Here is an 18,631-nt window from a genome sequence, read left to right as displayed (position 1 = left end):
TGGAGTGGGATCATTATGGGAACACTCTGTCTGGGCATAGTACTTAGAGTCTCACAGTGTTTCGCTCTGTTAACTTACTGTGAGCTCCTGCTGCTTAAATGTTGTCTGGGGTAATTGTAGAGGCCTTTGGTTCTCCAGGTTAGAGAGAGGTTTGGATGGATGGACCACACAGATGGGAACAGGAGAGCAGTTACCTAACCTGACTTTTTTCTTCTTTGACACTTTTCAGCCAGTGCTTTTTCACATTTTGTGACTATAAGAAACAATCCCTATGTTTCCCCTGTTGTTACCATAAACAAATTAAGGGGGGATAAAGTGCAGTGGGATGGGTGGAGCTGGTCTCTGGGATGCTCATGTTGCTCCCATTCAGAATATTCAGGATTCATGGTTGTGAAAGAGGGCACCAATGACAGAGATGTCACTACAATCGTGCTTTAGGCCTGTTGCATCCGTTTCAGGTCTTTTTCCTCAAAGCTGGTAACACAAAATTCAGGGACTTGGTCCTGTAAAATTGACTTTAGCCTTCTTTGCTTGCACAGACATAAAAAAACCCATCAGATGAAGGAAGGGTGAAGGTGAATTTACAGTGGTACTGTATAACATGAGAAAGGAATAGTTAATTCCATAAAATACAGAATTTTCTCTGAAGTTGACTTTATTGTCCTGGAACTAATTTTTTGCTGGAGCAGGTCCATGGCCTGCCAAATGCTGCCATCACTTCAGAATTAACCATTTTTTGATCTCCAAGGGCTGCTGTGCATTAGAATAATATAGAGCATAATCAAGAAATGATTTAGAGAAGATATAGACTCGGTCTGCTTCTAGAGAAGACCCGTTATCTTAACATTTCTTTTGGTTTTAAATTAGGTTTTTAATTTGGAAAAATACTCATCACTGAAATGCCATATTGTGATACTTAGTATTGCCATCACAGGAGTCTGTCTTAGTCCCTGGAGTGGAGGATAAGTGATTTGGTTGTCCTGTTACCAGACTAAACAAACAGTTGTTCAAAGGTGGTACCTTACTGTGATTAAGTGAATTGGTGGTTGTGCTTCATTGACTTTTGTACAGGTCTTCAGAAAATGAGCTCAGATGTGTCTGATGTTTGTAACCACATCACTGAGGGGTGTGACTACATTCCTACTGTAATTTATGGGCTTTAGACTTATTTTAGAAAAGACCATGAGATGCGTGATCCTCACCGCAAATGTGCGATATTTCAGGTCCCAGGGATTCCCTTAGTGTAACACTTCCAGCACGGTGGTAATTAATGTTACACTTATCACGTAGGAAGTAAAATTTTAGGTCTGTCTGCATATAAAAGCTCTCCCAAATTAATCAAAAGCTAATTTATTTTTAAACTGAGGTAGCTATTTCTTTGCGGCCACCTACTGCTCTGTAAACTGGGAAATTGTTCCAGTTTAAATTAGCTGATGCTTTGTTTTAAGCTGAATTAAGAGAGCATAAACTTTGGTTTTATGCCAACATTATAACATAAACGAGAGCACTTTTCTCTTGTAGACAAAGGTCTTAACAAGTATTTGTAATGCTCACTCCACAGTCTACAAGAATTAAGAGCAAATAAAGTTCCCTTGTATATTCTTTTGTCATCTTCCAACAGAGAGGGTTGGCAAGAATTCCTAGAGACAACTTTATTTGAAAATGAGCTTTCCATTTTAAATGTTATTTACTCCAGCTTGAGGTAAAATGAGCTTTATAACTTTAAAGTTATTTATTGTTTACAAGGTCTTACATATAGTTCCTGTGACAAAGCACAGTAGCAGCTTTTTCTGAATATCTCTATTTTCAGGAGATGAGCAGGACAGTAATGATACTTTTGACATGTACGTATGTATATGCTGAAAAACTGCCTTCAGCCTATTTTATGCAGTGTCTAACACAGATTTAAGGGCAGAGCCTACAAGAGAGTGTTTTCCCCTCTAGTTCACATTCCACAGTTGGCACTGGGAGTTGGATGAGGCAATTCCAGTGCACTTGGGTTTTCTGTCCCCCATCACAGCAGTGTTTTAGCAGTGCAGTTTGCTGGTTTGGTTTTCTCTCCAGATGCATGCTCTTGCTTGGAAGCTGTTGTAGGAAATGGAAAGTTTAGCCTCATGGAAATATGGCTGGAGTTCTTTGTTGTAGCTGAAATGAAATGTGACAGGATTCCTTGATCATGAGTGTCAGGGATTTGTTTCTGCAGGCATAATTAGCCTCCCTTATTTGCTTTACAGTGCTGCTTTGCAGAGCAGTTCTGTGTCTGGGATGAGTAATGTGATAAAAGCACAGCTCTGTCTGCATGATTATCACTTACCTGGGAAGCTGCTGTGGCAGATTCTTTACAGGCTCATTGACCTGCAGGTTCTTGTGAGCTGTTTGAGCAGCAATCAGGGCAGAGACACCTTCATGGAAACACTGGAATTGTGTGGTGTTCTTCCCAACACATGCAGTCCATATGGAAAGCACTTGTGCAAATGTTTACAAGTGTTTATTTATTGGAATGTATTGGTTACAGCTTTTTGTTCTGCTCAGCTTCTTAGAGTGGTTAAGTGCCTCGGAACAGCCAACTGGAATTTTCTCTGTGGCTATTTGCATCACAGCTCAGGGAAAGGAAATCCTTAATAAATAAGGATTGATTCCATTAAATAGCAAATAGTCATGTGCTCTGTGGCATTACATGATCATTTATTAAATTCCTCATGAAGGTAGTTTGTTAAAAACATCTTCTTTACCATAATTTCTTGATCATATTGCATCAAAGTGACCAGGACACTCTTCCAAATAGGTTCTAGAAACATCTTCTCTTTCAATTATTTTCTCCATAATACATCTACTTTAGAGCAGAAAATTCCTGTTTAGTCACAGATTTGAAAGAACTTCCTTTAAGAAAATGAATGTTTGTATTTTAAGTCACTACTGAGTTTGGGTTTGGATTTATTTTATTCTTTTCAATTTTTAGCCTGAAATTATTTTAATTTATTTTGTATTAATAGTAAAAGGAAGAAGTGCTGTGCATCTTGGGGGGAAGAAGTGGGCAGGAATGTCATATTTCCATCAGCCTTCCAAAAGAGAGGGGGCAAAATGTTTGGTTGAATGAGGATAAATTTGCATGCCATTTCTGTCAGGAAGAGTGGAATTAACAGGGTGTTTAATGCAGTCATCAGATCTGAGAGCTGGCTCTTGAGCCCTGCCGAGTTTCCATGGTGCTACGATGTGGGTGTAATATAATGATCTGAAGGGTAACAGGGGAGAAGGGCAGAATGCTTTAGGTGCCTCCACTTGCCAGAAGGGCCCACTGTAGGAGCCCTTGTTCACCTAAAGCAGTGAGAGACCAAAAAGCAATGACTGCATGTACAAGTACTAGGTTTTCACTACTCCCTTGGTCAGAGTTGGGATTAATAACAAATATGTTTTTGTTAGGATATTTATATAGCAGTGGGCACTGGAATCAAATTGCATACAAGAATTGGATTATTACTCAGCTTTTAAAACGTTCGGTATCTGACATAAACATCAATAAAGCTATTTTTTAATATTTTCTTATTTCTTTACACAGTTCTAATCAACTTTCAATTTAGTTCTTCTAGGTTACCTTGAATCCACAGTTATCACCTTTTGGTTTTACTTGATGGTCTTTACTCTGGTAAAGTAATGCTTTTAAAACTGAAAACCAAAAAGGCCAAGAATGAAAAATTTTAGGAAATTTAGATGTAATTATTGCTGTTACTGATTTAAAGATTTAGCCTAGGTTATCTGAAGGTAATTGTTACTTAATAAAGGTGCCTTAAATACAGTGGTAATTGCTTTGCAAACATTGTTTAAGGCTGCTTGGGGCATACCTGGCTCCTGTGTGAGAGGTTTCTTTTCTGTGGTTCCTCTTGAGTCATGCCACAGGATTCCAATTTTCTGCTTTCCTTTTTGTTTGAAATATTTAAAATAAACTAACTTAGTTTTCTTAAGCTGATGCCCTTAAATACCTTGGGGCTTGGCCTTCATGAAAGGGGAGCATTTAAAAAATAAACATGCGTGCTTCTCTGAGTGGTCATTATATAAATTGTTTATATGTCTTTCTTTATGTATTTTAAGAGAGGAGAGCCAAGAAGGGAGGCTGTGTCCTACTACCCAATGATTACAACTCCCCAGTAGCCAATTTTGTCCATGTGTAGGCCCTACATATTGTTTATATAAACCTATTCACAGGGATTTTTATCACTCTAAATATTAAAAGGGATAAAGTCTCATTTTAATGATTGGGCAATTGCATTCTCTCCATTAAAGTATGCTGTATACTTTCCTGAGCCTTTTAATTTTAATTGATGTAACATCTCTATATTACAGCTTGTCCTTTTATTAGTTAACACTCCATGAAATTCTTGTGTCTTTATTCCTCTTCTTACATGTTCTGATGAATGCAAAAATAGTTAAAAAACATTAGTGCTTAAAGCATCAACACTGGCAGCTGAGACATCAGTTTGCTCATAGCAAAAATTTGTGTCAGACTTGCTTTTAATCCATGCAGTTATCCTCATAAGGCTTAATCTGATGACATCTGTAAGGCTTTTTGTTGCTTTGTAAAAAATCTTGTTAAACTTACAAAAGCAGGCCTTCAGCTGCAAACAGGAGTTGGCTCACCCTGAAACACAAAATTTCCAATAAATGACACAGTTCTCTAATAAATGAAGACATGAAGGTGCAGGTGTACATTTTAGTCCCCCATTCTTTTGTGCAACGATTCCATCCAATTTTGCTGTTTTCATACATGAATAATTGAAGGTGTGTAGCTCCAGCTGTTCCTTTTAACATCACAGATCCAGGATTTGATTCCACAGAACTGCTCTGAGCACGTGTGCACACAGAAATGCACGCACACCTGTGTTATGGCGCTCTGAAAATCAACTAAAGCCTGTGGGATAAAGAGATAAGAGTCAATTATCTCAACTGCTCTCCCTAGGGACTACCAACACAGAATTATATGTTTTGGAATAGCTCTTGGGTTTGTGTTCTTTTTTAAATTAGCTAATTTTATCTGGGAAATTATATTTTTACAGACTGTCAGTCTTCAGCTAGCAGCAATGAAGCGAGAGTGTCTCCATGACAGAAGAGCTGGTAATTTGAGGCCATCTACTTTGACATCCATACCTGGAGTCACTTAGTCTCCGTGCAAAATGTGATCTTTTATCTACTTTGACAAGTAATTTTTCATTTTCTCTGTAGCAAGAATCTTTTGCCAACGTTAACGCTTTGGCAAAGTGACTTCTCCACATGCATGCAGTAGGCTGGCATTTAATCAGAATACAGCTGTTTATTGTGAGGGCCTTGATGGGGGTGGGTTTTGCTCACAAATTAATGTTTTTGGAATATATGGCATTTTGTTCATAGGACTCAACACTTGCTGTTGCAGTGCCTTGGGGGAAAAGGCAGTATTTCCAAAAATTAAATTCTCTAGTTATTTTTCCCATCATTTCCTAATATACTAATTTTTGAGATGCAGATGAATAGGGTTTTTTTTTCTCAAGTTTTTGGCCCTAAATGATTGTGAATTTGCACTGTAATAAAAAGAGTACCTTTTGAAGGAATTGGGGTGTTAGATAGTTTTGGTTTGCTGTTGCTGAATACAGGGCACCTGTTAATGGTGTACACAGCACTGCTGACTTGCATAAAGTCCTTTAGTGACTGTAAGTATTGTATTTTACTGCTGGTGTGTTTGACAGCATGGGGTAGGATTATTTTCTTAGGTATGCAAAGCATTATTCTGTGTTTAGTGTTGTTCAAAAAGCAGCTGCCCTGGAGCATTGCTACTGTACTAATCTTACCAGATTAGCCTCTAAATATTTCAGACTCTTAGGTAACAGCTCTGATTAATATTTTCCAAGTTCTCTTTACTGTACCTGATGAGCTTTATTATAGAGGGCCCCAGGCTTCCCTGGTCTCAGCAGAACAGTGTTGTGTGAGAGGAAATGTGAGTGTAAGGAGCAGTAAGGACAGCACAGACTCCGTTTTCGTGCTGAGTTCCCTGCCTGGGAGCTATAGCTGTGACTCTTATGCACCACTGATTTAAAGGGTTTGGTGGCTCAGCAGAGCTTATTTCTTCCATTTATCCCAGGCGTTCAAAAGAGGATGTGGGGACACGGTGGAGCGCTGAGGCGCCGAGAATGAGGCTGCAGTGAAGATGTTGTTGGAAGGGAGCCAGATCAGTGCCAACAGCAGCACTCCTGAGCAGTGGGTCACAAACCTTTGCATGCGCTGTTCTGCTTCTTCATGCAGGTTTATTGTGTTTACCTTGGGATCCCAGCACATTTCCCTTGGGATCCAGATTAAAAGCTGTAGGATGAATGCTGATTTCGGTCCTGGTTCTTGGTACTGCCATAAAGGGTCCTGCACTGATGTCCATGGGAGTTTCTGGTCAAGTTCAAGCAGTAACTTTATTTTCCATCCCTCGTTGCTTTGCTTTATGCAGTAGAACAGGAAAGGTGGCTAAGAGTGACTTTGCAGGAAGATGTGAGTTCTGACAGTGCTAAGCCACAGCAGATCTTCCACTTCTCAGCCAAGCAATTCTGCTGAGCACAAGCCTTCCTTTGTCAGAGACAGGACAGCAGAAAATTCTTATAGACAGGTGTTTGAAATAGAAAATAGAGTGGTTCAAATATGTGTAAGAACATATCTGGTTATAGCTTTTCAGTGGCTGAGGTGTTTTTTTTTTTCAATTTGTTTTTTGTCTTTTCATTTTCAAATGCAACAATTTATCCCATATCTACTGGCAGGCAGGTACCAATTCATGGAACACCCCAAGATTAATTAAACCGTTCCAGGAAGTTCCTTCCATTAAGTAATTAAGTTCATTTTTGAAAGAGTATGCTGGTTTTGGTTTGGGGTGTTTGTTAGTTTCAATAAGTGGTCTATGTAAGGTGTGCATAAATACCCTAATAAACTTCTAGAAGTGAACATGGAGGGAAAGCATCCTTTTCCCTTTTTCATCATTGCAGGAAAGCAGAAACTTGAAGTAATTTGCATATTTCAGCAAATATGGCATGAGCTTTTGTGGCTTTCAAACCCATTTTTAACCTCTGCTACTGATGAATGTGCCCTGTAACTTCCTTGTGGTGCACTGATTTGAGACATCAAACTTCAGAGAGTTACAGGATACTACGCAGTTACTCTGGGGTTCCACAGATCTTAATCTTTAGTACCAAAGGGAAAACAGAGTGTCTTTACCATGGACTCTGTTAATTCCTTTCCACGTTCTGTTCATAAACATAATGAGTGAGATTACAGAGAGACAGTTTTCCCCAAGGAGCATCACCCTGGCAGTTTGGCACCTCAGTGCACATCTGTGCAGCTGCTGTGCAACATAACTTCGGTGTCAAGTTCAGTCTTCTCCAATCATTTGTCTTTGTAACAGGAACTAATTCAGATACTAAAATTAGCAAAATGATCACATGAGCAGTTCCACACAAATATTTTAGGCAGTAGGTTTAGGTGTGGTTAAACATCTTTGTCATTGAGAATTTCTCTGTCTACTGTTTGACTTGACTCCTTGCCTGGAAAAATTTAGTTTTCACTGTAAGGATGTGGAATACTATTATTTTGATTTGATTTTTTTTTTTCTTAAAGGCAGAAATTCAAAAAGGAAATCATAAAGTTATTTGGCCATTATATCAAGCTGTTTTCTGTGGGATAGGCACAAAATAGTGCAGTTCAGCACAAAAAGTCATACAGAGGAGATCATTTTATTTTCCAGCTAGATTGGATGTGACTAAATGTGACTAATGGCTAAATGGAAGATAATCAAGCTTATAGGAGTTCTCCCTAAAATTCTTATTAGGGTATTTCCAGTGTGATGATTGGAAAGTATTTCAGGTGAAAATCAGTGCTGAAGCCAAAGCTGGGGTATTCCTGATGTTTTGTGGGCCTACAGTATTTTTCCAGAAGGAAGGGCTGTAAGTTCCCCGGGTTCCTGTCAGGCATTCCAAGGGGTTTGCTCAGGAGCAACAACTTTGTCTGAGCTTCTTAAGCACATTCTCTGGAAGCTAGTGAAAAGGAGAGTGACTACAGAGCTACAGCAGGCAGGAGGAAAAGGAGTTACCCCAGTTTCCTTTCTGCCCTCTCACGTGTTTATTGATAACAGCACTGATGGAATATTTGCAGTTAATAATGATTTGGCTTAACTGAAATCCTTTCAGAAAAGATAAATGGAACTGTTACTACTGATGAATGCTTTGTGACTCTGGAGAAACAGGAATGACAGTGTGAGCTTCTGATGGGAGTTATTATATTGGATGAATAATCTCTGTAATTGCTGCCTTTTGGTTTGTCGTGCCTGAGTCCTGCTTGATAGGTGTGTGTGAAGAGCTGTATCTGTCTGCAGTGACTGCACAAATACTTCTTGTGCATCCCCTCTTAAACTTTGTGAGTATCTTCTTAAATTGTCATCCCAGCATCCCTTGTCTTTCCCAGGGCAGGCTGAGTGCAGGCAGGATGTCTGGGCCGTGCTGGATTAGCCCCAGTGCCAGTGGGCACCCTTGGCTCTGCACTCAGCCTTGTCTGCACCAGGGATCCCTCTCCTCTGCCCTCTCTTATTTGGCATTTTCCCTCTGTAGATGTGTGCCTGGATTGACCAAAGATGCCAACATAAGCACTTGCCAAAAGGCAGCTCCCATCTTCCCTGGCTGCCTCAGCCTGTTTTCCTTTTCAGAAACAATCAGAGGCGTATGATCCTGATTCACAGAAGGAATTGTTCCATCTCACTTCTGTGATTCAGGAATTTGGGAGGAAAGGAAAAGAAAGAATGTGATCCTTGAAGAAGATATCTTTGAAGACATGTCAGACTCCAGTTTGGCTAGCAAGGAATTAAGCTCCCCAGGCTGAGCAGCACATCTTCCATCATCTCAAATAAGAGCCTCTTTCTAGTCCAGAGGGACAGATCCATGCTCCTGCAGGCACTTGGAACCAAGTCCTGTTCTTGAGAAGGAAGTGACAAAGTGAGAGCACCTCCTGCTTCAGGCAGACACCAAAGCTAGAGAAGCCTCTTCCCATGGTGCCATCCTGGCCTGCTTGGTAACAGGGATATGACAGAGGAGAATATTGCTCTGAATTGAAAAAGCCGTGCTTTGAGTTCTTACTAATCTATTTCATGAACAGGACTTTCCTAGCAAAAGGTATCATTTGCTGTGTATTGAAGCTTTAAGAGCTGTAAACTTTTTTGGAGATGTATACACAAAGGAGACCAGCTGCACTCCAAATTGTACAGATTTAGGGCTGTGTAGCATCTGTGACATCCCCAAGGGTCTGCACTAAATCCCGTTTCACGAGCAGTATCTTTGATGCTGCTGTACAAAGCAATGTGCCCAACAGCCAGATGTTTTAGGGATCTCTGTCCTCAGCTGGGAATGTGAGGATGCTCTTCTAAGCTGGGACGTGGTGTCTCATCCCACACTTGGTTTGCTTTAAAGACAAGACATTTTGGGGTGTTGAAAGCTCAGGTCAATGCAAGCAGACAGAAAGCTGATTTGGGGGTTTTCTGGGTGGGTGGAGAGTGGTGTTGGCTTGGCCCTTCATAAAAACATGGAGTAATCTGAAATACAGAACCAGCCAAAACCACAAACTCTGATTTAGACCTACTTGGCTCTTGTGAATCATCATGAGCTCTGCACACTGAGTCAGCCAAGAGCTGGTTTTCTCTTCAGTATTGTGTAAACACAAGATGTTTCTCTGGGCTAAATATTATTAAGTTAAAAAGTCATGTTTGTTTGTCATGTATAAAAAATGATTAATACAGAAAGTTACCATCTGGGGAGATCTGAAATTGCTTTTCTTCTACACTTTCTTCCTCAGCTCAGCTTTGAACACAGATCACTTTTAGGGTACCATGACTTTCATTTGATTCTATAAGTGATAATTATTTGGATCAAACTACTGACAAAGCTTCCTGTATTACTTCTGAAAATTGCAATTTCATTTAAAATAATTAAGGAAAACCACAGGGCTTAATTCATAATTGTACCACGATGTGGTGTGAATTCTTAAAATTTGAGGGGAAGATTCTGCAGCTCACTAGCACATTCATAGTGAAAGCTTTAGATATGGACACAGGAGTATGTAAACATGGCATGGGGGCTTAGTTAGGGTGCTCTAGGCTGGCCAGGAGATTTCTCTCTTTGCAACTCTTCATGGTATCTGTGAAGAATTGTTAGCAAGCCCTGAAAGGTTGTTACTCTGCTGAAATTTGTGACTTATTGTGGGGGTTTTTCCTCATCTGTTTTATTTACAACTTCTAAGATGTAATAGTGCTGAGAAAAAGGTTATGTGACATCAGCAAAGTTAAGAGCTATGGAAAAGGTGATTCTGAGGGTAGGGAGTTGAAAACAAACCCCACAGCTGAGAACACAGAGAGATGCAATATCAGCTCTGCAGTAGAATTATAACCCCCCCATCAAAGACATGGAAAAGGTGACTGGTGTTTATCTTTTCTTCCCCCTTTCCATAGTGCGGCTCCATGACAGCATATCAGAAGAAGGATTCCATTACTTAGTCTTTGACTTGTAAGTATTTGTTTTGCATTTGTTTAGCATGTTGGGGATGTGTTGTTCAAAGTTGGAGATATGAGTGCAATCTCACAAGATAGATGCATGGTTCTGGTGCAAGGAGCTGGACACATGTCGGAAACATCCGGAAGGACAGGAACATATTTGGTCATTTGCATGTGCAAGAACTCTTTTGTCAGCATCACTCTAAGGATTCCAATTTAAAAACTAGTAAAAATCCACTGGGGAAGTGGATTTTAATGTAAAGTGTAGGTATGTAAGTAAAGGTTGTGTGACTCTTGCCAAAATGAAGCAAAGATCAACTCCGAAAAAAATATTTGCTGCAAGCCAGTTGTCTAAAGGAGAGGTTAAAAAAAGCATGTGGAACATTAATTTTTCTCCAGAAAATCTCCACTGCTGGATTAAAAAGGTAAGCCTGAGTTTAGAGAGGGAAAGATTCTTTTAGTATTTCATTCCTGACTGATACCTTACTGCTTTATAATGTTTGATTTTGACATCACACAGAATGTAAAGTGCCCAGCACCTAGAAAGGAAGTTTCCTACTGAGATCCTGTTTTGCTTTAGGAATTTGTCCCATGAGTTGTTCATGTAGCAGCTGGGCCTGTAAGGAGCTTTTTTTCTCCAGATAAAGCTGTTTAATGGGAGCTGGGATAGTGACAGCATGAACTGTGTATCTCAGGCTCTTAACTTGAAAAGAGAAACTGATTTCCTCATTCTTCCCTGGGATGGGCAAGCTTTTCCACCCGCTTGAAAAATTATTGCTTATGGTTTTGGATATGGACAAACCTGAATGGAAGGAATTGTATTGCAAAACTGACTTCAGCAAAATTATCTCTTTAAACTGTAAATTTTTCCAGGGCAGTTTATGGTTTAACAGACAACACACCTGCCTAACTACTTGAAGAGCTTTCTTAGACCCCCTGTGGTTTTGCTGCTTAGAATGAGAATACATTATTTCCCCAGAGATGGGAAATATCTCTATTAATTAGTTTCTAAGCATATAAACAGAAGTATTTGCATTCAGCGTGGCTAGGTTAGAACCTGAATCTTCCTTTACACAAGCAATTATGTGCTTTCATGTTCAGGTTACATGCTGGTTTACTTTCTGGCTTAACTTCTTTTAAAGCCATCTGTAAAGACTTCTTCAGCACTAGATTTCAGGCTAGAAATACACAAATATTAAATAATGTGTCTGAAGTGAAGGCACTGGGGATTCAGGACTCAAATCCTTACCGGGCTGAACAGAAGCTTGGATGTGATTTGTGTCTATCCCAGGTAAGTGCTCTGACTGTTGGCTTGGAAATGGCTCCAGGGCACAGCACACATATTTATTCCGACATGCACTGGGGTTTGTTTTGCTTTTTTTTTTTCCTTAAGGGCTACAAAGGATTTCTTTCGTTGTGGAATTGGAAAAAGCTTCATTCACAGCATTTCTAAGAAGTACATGTAGAGTTGTTAGTTCGAGGGACAATATCCCTTTTAACAGCCAGTGGCTCTTTATTTTTAGTTGTTGTACTGCTGTACTGTGAGAAACTGTGGCATACTATAACATGTTATAGTATAGAGCTATATATATTATATATACTATAACAGTCCACATCTGCCTTAAATTTAATATATAATGCCAGACTTATCTCAGGGGGTTGTGATTGTGATGTGAACTAGAACATTTGAACAACTTTGAAGTTGTAGATAACAGTATCTAGATCTCAGTAGTAAGGGAGCAAATGGAAGCCTGTGTTGTGCAGTAAAATGTTAATGCCTAACCTAAAGATACTGCCTTGGCAGGAAACTAAATTCCACAGGAAATGTTCTCCCTTGGCTGGAACTTCCCCCATTCAGGACAAACAGAGAAACAGCCTCAAACATAACTTACAAAGCTTTCATATTTTGACCACGTGGTTAGAGGTTTTTGTAAAAACTATTTATTTGTAAAAAAGAAAATATATCTAAATGGCAGAGACAGTGATGTTGCCGACTGATCATTGTCTTTGGAGAAGCAACAGGTCGCATTCTTGAGGAGCTTTTGCCAAATGACTGAGAATGCCTGCTCACAGTTAATTAGTTCACATTCAAATTAGGAAATCATTGCTTTAATGCTCACTAATATTATTAATTAGTGAAACTTCACCTTTTACAACCATGTGATTACTGCCCTGTTGACAAGTGGATGAAAGCTCGCATGATAGAAAGGTACCGTATGCACTTTTTGAACACACAAGCCAAGAACCTGCTTTTTCTTAATTTAGTTTTTATTCAGCAGGAGCCTGACTGTGGTGTAACACTGTCACTCCACCCACACATGCCATCATGTCATTTTCTTAATGATTTCTTGCAGACTGTGTGGGATTCAGTGTGACTGTTTCCTCAGAAATTTCTTTCAGTCTTCAGCCCACGTAAGAAAGTGAAGGGGAGGACTGCCCTTTCTGTGGATAGAAAAAACAATCGTTGTTACTTTCTATTTTGAATGTCTAATAATCTCTTTGGATTAAATGTCATAGAGATGTCTGCAGCCTGTTGCTTCACTTGTATACCTCAGGCTGTGCTTTTATCTGGAGAAGGAAACAGGGTTTAATGTACTGTGTTACAGACCTGCATTTGGGTGAACAGTTCTGGTGTCACATGGGAAGGTGGGAGTCTGGAAATCCCTGTGGAAAATGGGTACTGAACAATGAACTTCATGAATTTAATAATGGACTTCATGAGGTTTTTGCTCCCCTTCCCTATTGGTTAAGGCAGCTGCAGTCAGGATTTGCGTCTGTGGGACCATTTCAGTTGCTAAGCACGAATGAGACTGTCTTCAGTGTTAATGATGTTAGATGAGTTCAAATCCAATCAATTCTGTCAGTATTAATTGCCATATCTGAATGGAAACAGCTGTAGCACTTGAAGACTCTCTTGTGCAAGTCAATGAGATTCTCTATTTTCAGTGTCTCCCGTTTTAATGCACTTGATGAGATGCAACAATTGGTACATTAAGAATCCTGGCCTTGCTTTTGGATTCTAAGTGCAGGGACCATAATGTGTAGAATAAATAGAAAATACAAAAAAAAGTAGCCTAATTTGCAAAACAGTGTTTGCCTCAGGTAAAAGTCTGGGCCTCGATTTCAGAAGTAGAAGGGCCACAGAATGAAGTTAATAATTCTGTGGCCAGGATATGATGCTTCCTCCCAGCTCCATTATGAAGGCAATTGAAGAAATAAATGTGAGCTAGGAGGAAACCATGCCAGTATGATCATCAGCAGAGGGTTGATTTAGCTGTCTGTGCTAATTTGTGTGTTTCTTTTAATTATTCTCTTACATGTGCAAATATAAACCAGCAGTTTTTCTCGAAGTGGTGCAGAGGGCCTTGGTGTTTCTATGTGCTGCTTGTACCTCTTTTGTGTAAACAAACCCATGTGCTTTATTTGTCCCCACTTTAGTCTGCTCCTCTGAAAAATCACCAAAGAACCATAGCAATTTGTCCAAACCAGCAGCTTTTAGGTTGTATCCTTTAAGTTACTGGAACTTATATAATGAATGGCCTGTCATGAAATGCAACTTCACAGGATCCAGATAGAGATCTGTGTCAGAAAGGCCTTGAGATCCGTTCCCATTTGTATCCTGCGGGGAGATTGTACCTTGGCACCTGCTCATGTAGCTTTATAGTGAAGGACCAAAGTCATTTGTGAGTGGCTTTCCAGAAGCTGCAGGCTGTCCCACACTGTGATGTCAGTGACCTTTATTGCTGCAGGGACACACTGCGTGTGCCAAGGCCACGAGCACGGCTGTCATGGTTTGCCCAGGGGCTCAGAACGTGCAGGTGGCTTCTGTCCTCTCCTCATGCTCTGCCTGCCTTCATTGTGGCCATTCAGATCTTTTGGGAGAGCTGTTCCTAAGGTATTCTTCAGAGTGACAGAGCATGGGAATTGCTGACTGCTTGTTTGGTTGTCACTGAAATTCACCTGCTCTGTTCCTGCTTTAATCTTTTCATTGTTTAACAGTGGCTGTGAATACCAAGCAAATGTTTAGTGTCAGCAAGTAAGATTTCATATCCCATTCCTCCCTCTGTGCTGGAGAAGAACAAACATCAATTTGGTATTCTCTTCCACTGAAAGGCACTTTGATGACTAAAGATTCTTGGTTTCTTTCTTTGGTTTGGATCAAAAATAAGTGTTTCAAGAAAGAGTAAGATCAAAGGATGCTTTGTTTTTTCATTCATCACAAAGTGAGAATTATTCCTCTTTACCAGAACTGTGGCAGACAAATACATATGCAAAAAGGAGTTACGCAAGACTGTCAAAATATGCATCAGTCAAACATTTTGTGCTACAGCAACCAAAGCCAGTCTCTGGAAGGTAGAAGACAAAAAGAAAGAGAATACAAATTGAGCAGCAATCTACTTTACCTCCTCAAGATTTTACTGCAGACTTTTGTACAAAATAGCATTCCTGAAAGTCTCTGTGTTGGGAGTCAGTAAGGTGTAAACTCAGAAAAAGTATGGTGTAACCCAAATATAAATGAAATAATGAAAATCAAGTTCTTGAACTGGCCTTCTCCAAGAAAGGAGCAGGGCTGATGGTTGAGCAGGGCATTTCTGTCATCACTTAATGTGACTGAAAACTGAGTTCCTCAACAAAGTGTTAGTACAGCAGTTTGCAAGTGAACATTACAGTTCTGAACATTGCAAGTGTTCTCAGCTTTAATTTTTTAATCCTAATAAACTGAATTGTATTCAATAGTAATTGTGTTCACTGTAGTATAGATTTTGAAGCATCTCAATCTTTAAGTATCTTGTTGTGCACTCAAGCTTGTACGTTTGGGAATTTATTTGAAATGTAATGTGCTAATATTCTCATTCGTAACCAGTAATGAAATACAAACATTGATCTCTCATTTAGGAATTATGTATGTAAGCACCTGTATATGTGAAGAATTGCATTTAGCTGTGCCAGTCTAGTATATGCTAGTGTATAGCTTATACTATAGGAGAGAAATGTTACAGGAAGTTGTCCTGCTGTGCTGAGTCCCCTCTTGTGACACAGGCAGACAAGTTTTATTAAATTATTTAAAAACTCATTAATCTCCATCTTACAGGGATTGCTAGAACTCTTATCCTGATTTTAACCTTTATTTACTCATAGATATTTTATGTTCATGTGTTACTGTACCAATATTATCCCTCACAACTCCCCTTTGGGGAGATCCAGGCTTATGCTCGTCTGGAGTATTTATTTTAATCTCTCTTAACCTTTGTTTTGCCCAGCTAAACTGGGTTTGCTTCTCTGAGGAGATCTGATGATTGAGTGACTGGGTAGCCTGGTAGCAATTTTTCTGTTCATGCTGGGTTTCCAGTTCCCTTTTCTGAGTTTGAGTGACCAGAACTGGTACAACATGAGGAGGGATTTTACTGCTGTGCTTGAGGACATTGCTGTCACCCTATTTCAGATGCAGTCCATGATTGTTGTATCATCCTGCTCAGGGCTCATTCTGGACCGTGATCTTTGGGATATAAAATCACAGTTTTATTTCTTTTTAACCACTTTCTACCAGTAAACCACTGATTGCACAGTGAGCTCCTGAGTGTGCAGCGATACACAGCCGCTTCTGCTACTGGCCCCAGGATCATAGAGTTGTGTCCTTGTACTTAGCTTATTTTCAGTGGTGCTTTAACTAAGTTATTCCTACTTTCTCCACAAAGATAAATGAAAATTTTCTAGGGAAAATCTGCTGTTAAATTGATTAAGGTACCCTGCTTCTACTGATACTTCCCTTCCCACTCAGTAATGCTCTTTCTTGCCACAGCACAAAAAGCCAGCCCCTCTGGCACCTGGGTACGCTCTGTTGTGATTTCACTTACACTGAAAGACCCTTCTCCTCCTTTAGCATTGTTGTAGTCTAGCATTTCTCACCTTTTTGTCTGATATTGCAGTGTTCAAATTACCCTGAACTTCAGCCACAATTTTCCTGGCTGGTCAGCTCCCTTTATGCTTGTAGTTTTTACTCCTTCCTTTAGACATCCATAACTGATCTCTGGCATCTTGCCCAATATGCTGCTGCCCTTGGCTTTTATTTTCTATTTATGATTACACTTCCACCACATCCATTTTATTCATGTAATGATTTGGATGGACAAACCTTCCACTTGAGTTCCTGCACCTTGCTGCAAAACCTTGCATTTCTGTACAAATATTTCACTTACTCCTCTCTGCTTCTCCCTGTCAAGTTAATTTAAGGTGCACATTTTCACTTCTGAAATCTCCTTTTCCCCATCTTGCTTTTTGTAACAGAGTCACCGGAGGTGAATTGTTTGAAGATATAGTTGCAAGAGAGTATTATAGTGAAGCAGATGCCAGGTAAGTAATTTGTTTTTCCAATGTTGCCTTTGATAATTCTAGGGTGGTTACTTAGATGTATCCTGGTGTTTGGCATCAGTTTCCCAGTGCAATCTGTGAGACTCTAGGATTTCTCCAGGGGTTTCTCTTAGACTTGGAATGGCAGAGTTGGGCATTTTGAGCTCATGACTGTGTGGTGGAGAACTCATGGGAAGTCTTGGTGTCTGCTGATCTGCAAAAGCTGAAATTGGATTTCCATTAGTTAAAATTTTACCCATTGTTTCCTCTGCAAACTGGACATAACAGCTCAAGAACCCCATCCATGGATTCTTACATTTGCTGATCAAAATTTAAAGCATAAGTTGTTTTAAAAGAATTTTGCATTAAATATGATTTTTTGTTCTCGGTCCAGAAGTGGTAATTTCCTTTTCCAATTAGAATTTTTTTGTTGTGTTTCATCAGAAAGCACTTATACTGTGCGTCTCATAGTCTGAGCTCAAATATGGCAATTTTCTGCAAGTGCTTGTTGAAAAACTTGAATAATAAGTTGACAATTATCATAATTTGCTTGCGTAAAGTATCAGGGCTGCTTATCTCATGTTTGTCCTCATATAATAATAAATCATAAATATTGTCATAAAATTAAGAATCCTAAACACTGTGGTCAATTACTTTAAAGAAAATATGTTCTGCCACCACACTCTTCACAGAAATTTATGATTTATCATAAATCTCCATGTAAATTTAAAGAATCCTTATGTTTCTGTTTGTTTGCAAACACAACACCCCCTCCAATAATATACATTTAGTACATGCAATTTTAAATCATGCCTTTATATTTGGAGCTCACTGGGAGATGACCAGAAAGAATTAAGTATTCTAACAGCAGTAGTAGGATAATAATGAACAGATGAGAAGTTGCTCTGAGTATTAGGAAGCTTCCACTTCCAGATCTTACTGCATCTGTAAAGATGAATACTTTAGGCACTTAGGAACAACACACAACAGAACACCCTGTAGGAGAGAAAACAGCAGTAGGGTTTAGGTGGGGTGGAAGAAGAGGAGGAACCTTGAAAAAAATTTCAAATAATTTTTTCCTGCTGTGATTGAAGCAAATTTCTAATATTGATGCCAAAGGCCAGTATATGGTGTCATTGTGTGTTTCTAAAGTATTTGGGAATTAAAAGGAAAAACTGCAATGATTTCTTCTGTTCTAGAATTATGATATATTGGAAGGGGCTGTGCATATATATGTATATGTATATATATATAGAACATATATATATACACACACATTTTATATTTTCAGTAAGAATTTGACCAAATAAGTGAAATATCTAGTTACGACATATCTCTGTATTTTGAATATTTTATATATATATATATATATACAAATATATGTAAAATATTCCTAGTGTGTGTATGTGTGTATCCCTCTAGCAGTAGTTGCTGTTCTCTGTGGATGCCTCTCCCAGGACTGTCTCACTGGTCTGCTCCTGCAAGCCCTTGCTCACGCCAGTAGTCTGTACTCAAACAGTGCAGTGAGTTGTGAACTACTTGCCTAAGAAAGGGTTTTCAGGCTTGGGCTCCAGTTACTGATTATGACCATTCCTTCTGAATTCTGTGGTCAAAAGGTTTTGGATGAGCAGCATCTTGACTACTGTGTATTACTTATCATCACTCACTTTGTGCCACAACGATGTATTGAAAAAAAAATTCTAAGCTCTTGCAGTGCCAACAAAAAAATCTGAAAAAAGTTCCAGTGCTCTAAAATAT

General features: G+C 39.3%; 1 protein-coding gene across 24 annotated transcripts in view; it reads left to right on the top strand.

Annotated features, from left to right (window-relative positions):
* CAMK2D (calcium/calmodulin dependent protein kinase II delta) overlaps positions 1-18,631 on the top strand; it is a 120,422-nt gene that overhangs the window by 56,529 nt on the left and 45,262 nt on the right. For all 24 annotated transcript variants that reach the window (XM_058839115.1, XM_058839116.1, XM_058839114.1 and 21 more), the window contains 2 exons: positions 10,484-10,538; positions 16,811-16,876. In XM_058839115.1, the coding sequence (XP_058695098.1) occupies positions 10,484-10,538; positions 16,811-16,876 (121 nt within the window). The remainder of the gene's footprint in view (positions 1-10,483; positions 10,539-16,810; positions 16,877-18,631) is intronic.

The sequence above is a fragment of the Poecile atricapillus genome, chromosome 4 (assembly GCF_030490865.1).
Source record: "Poecile atricapillus isolate bPoeAtr1 chromosome 4, bPoeAtr1.hap1, whole genome shotgun sequence".
Lineage (NCBI taxonomy): Eukaryota > Metazoa > Chordata > Aves > Passeriformes > Paridae > Poecile > Poecile atricapillus.
Note: the sequence above shows the minus strand (reverse complement) of the source record. Positions and strands in the feature narration are given on the sequence as shown.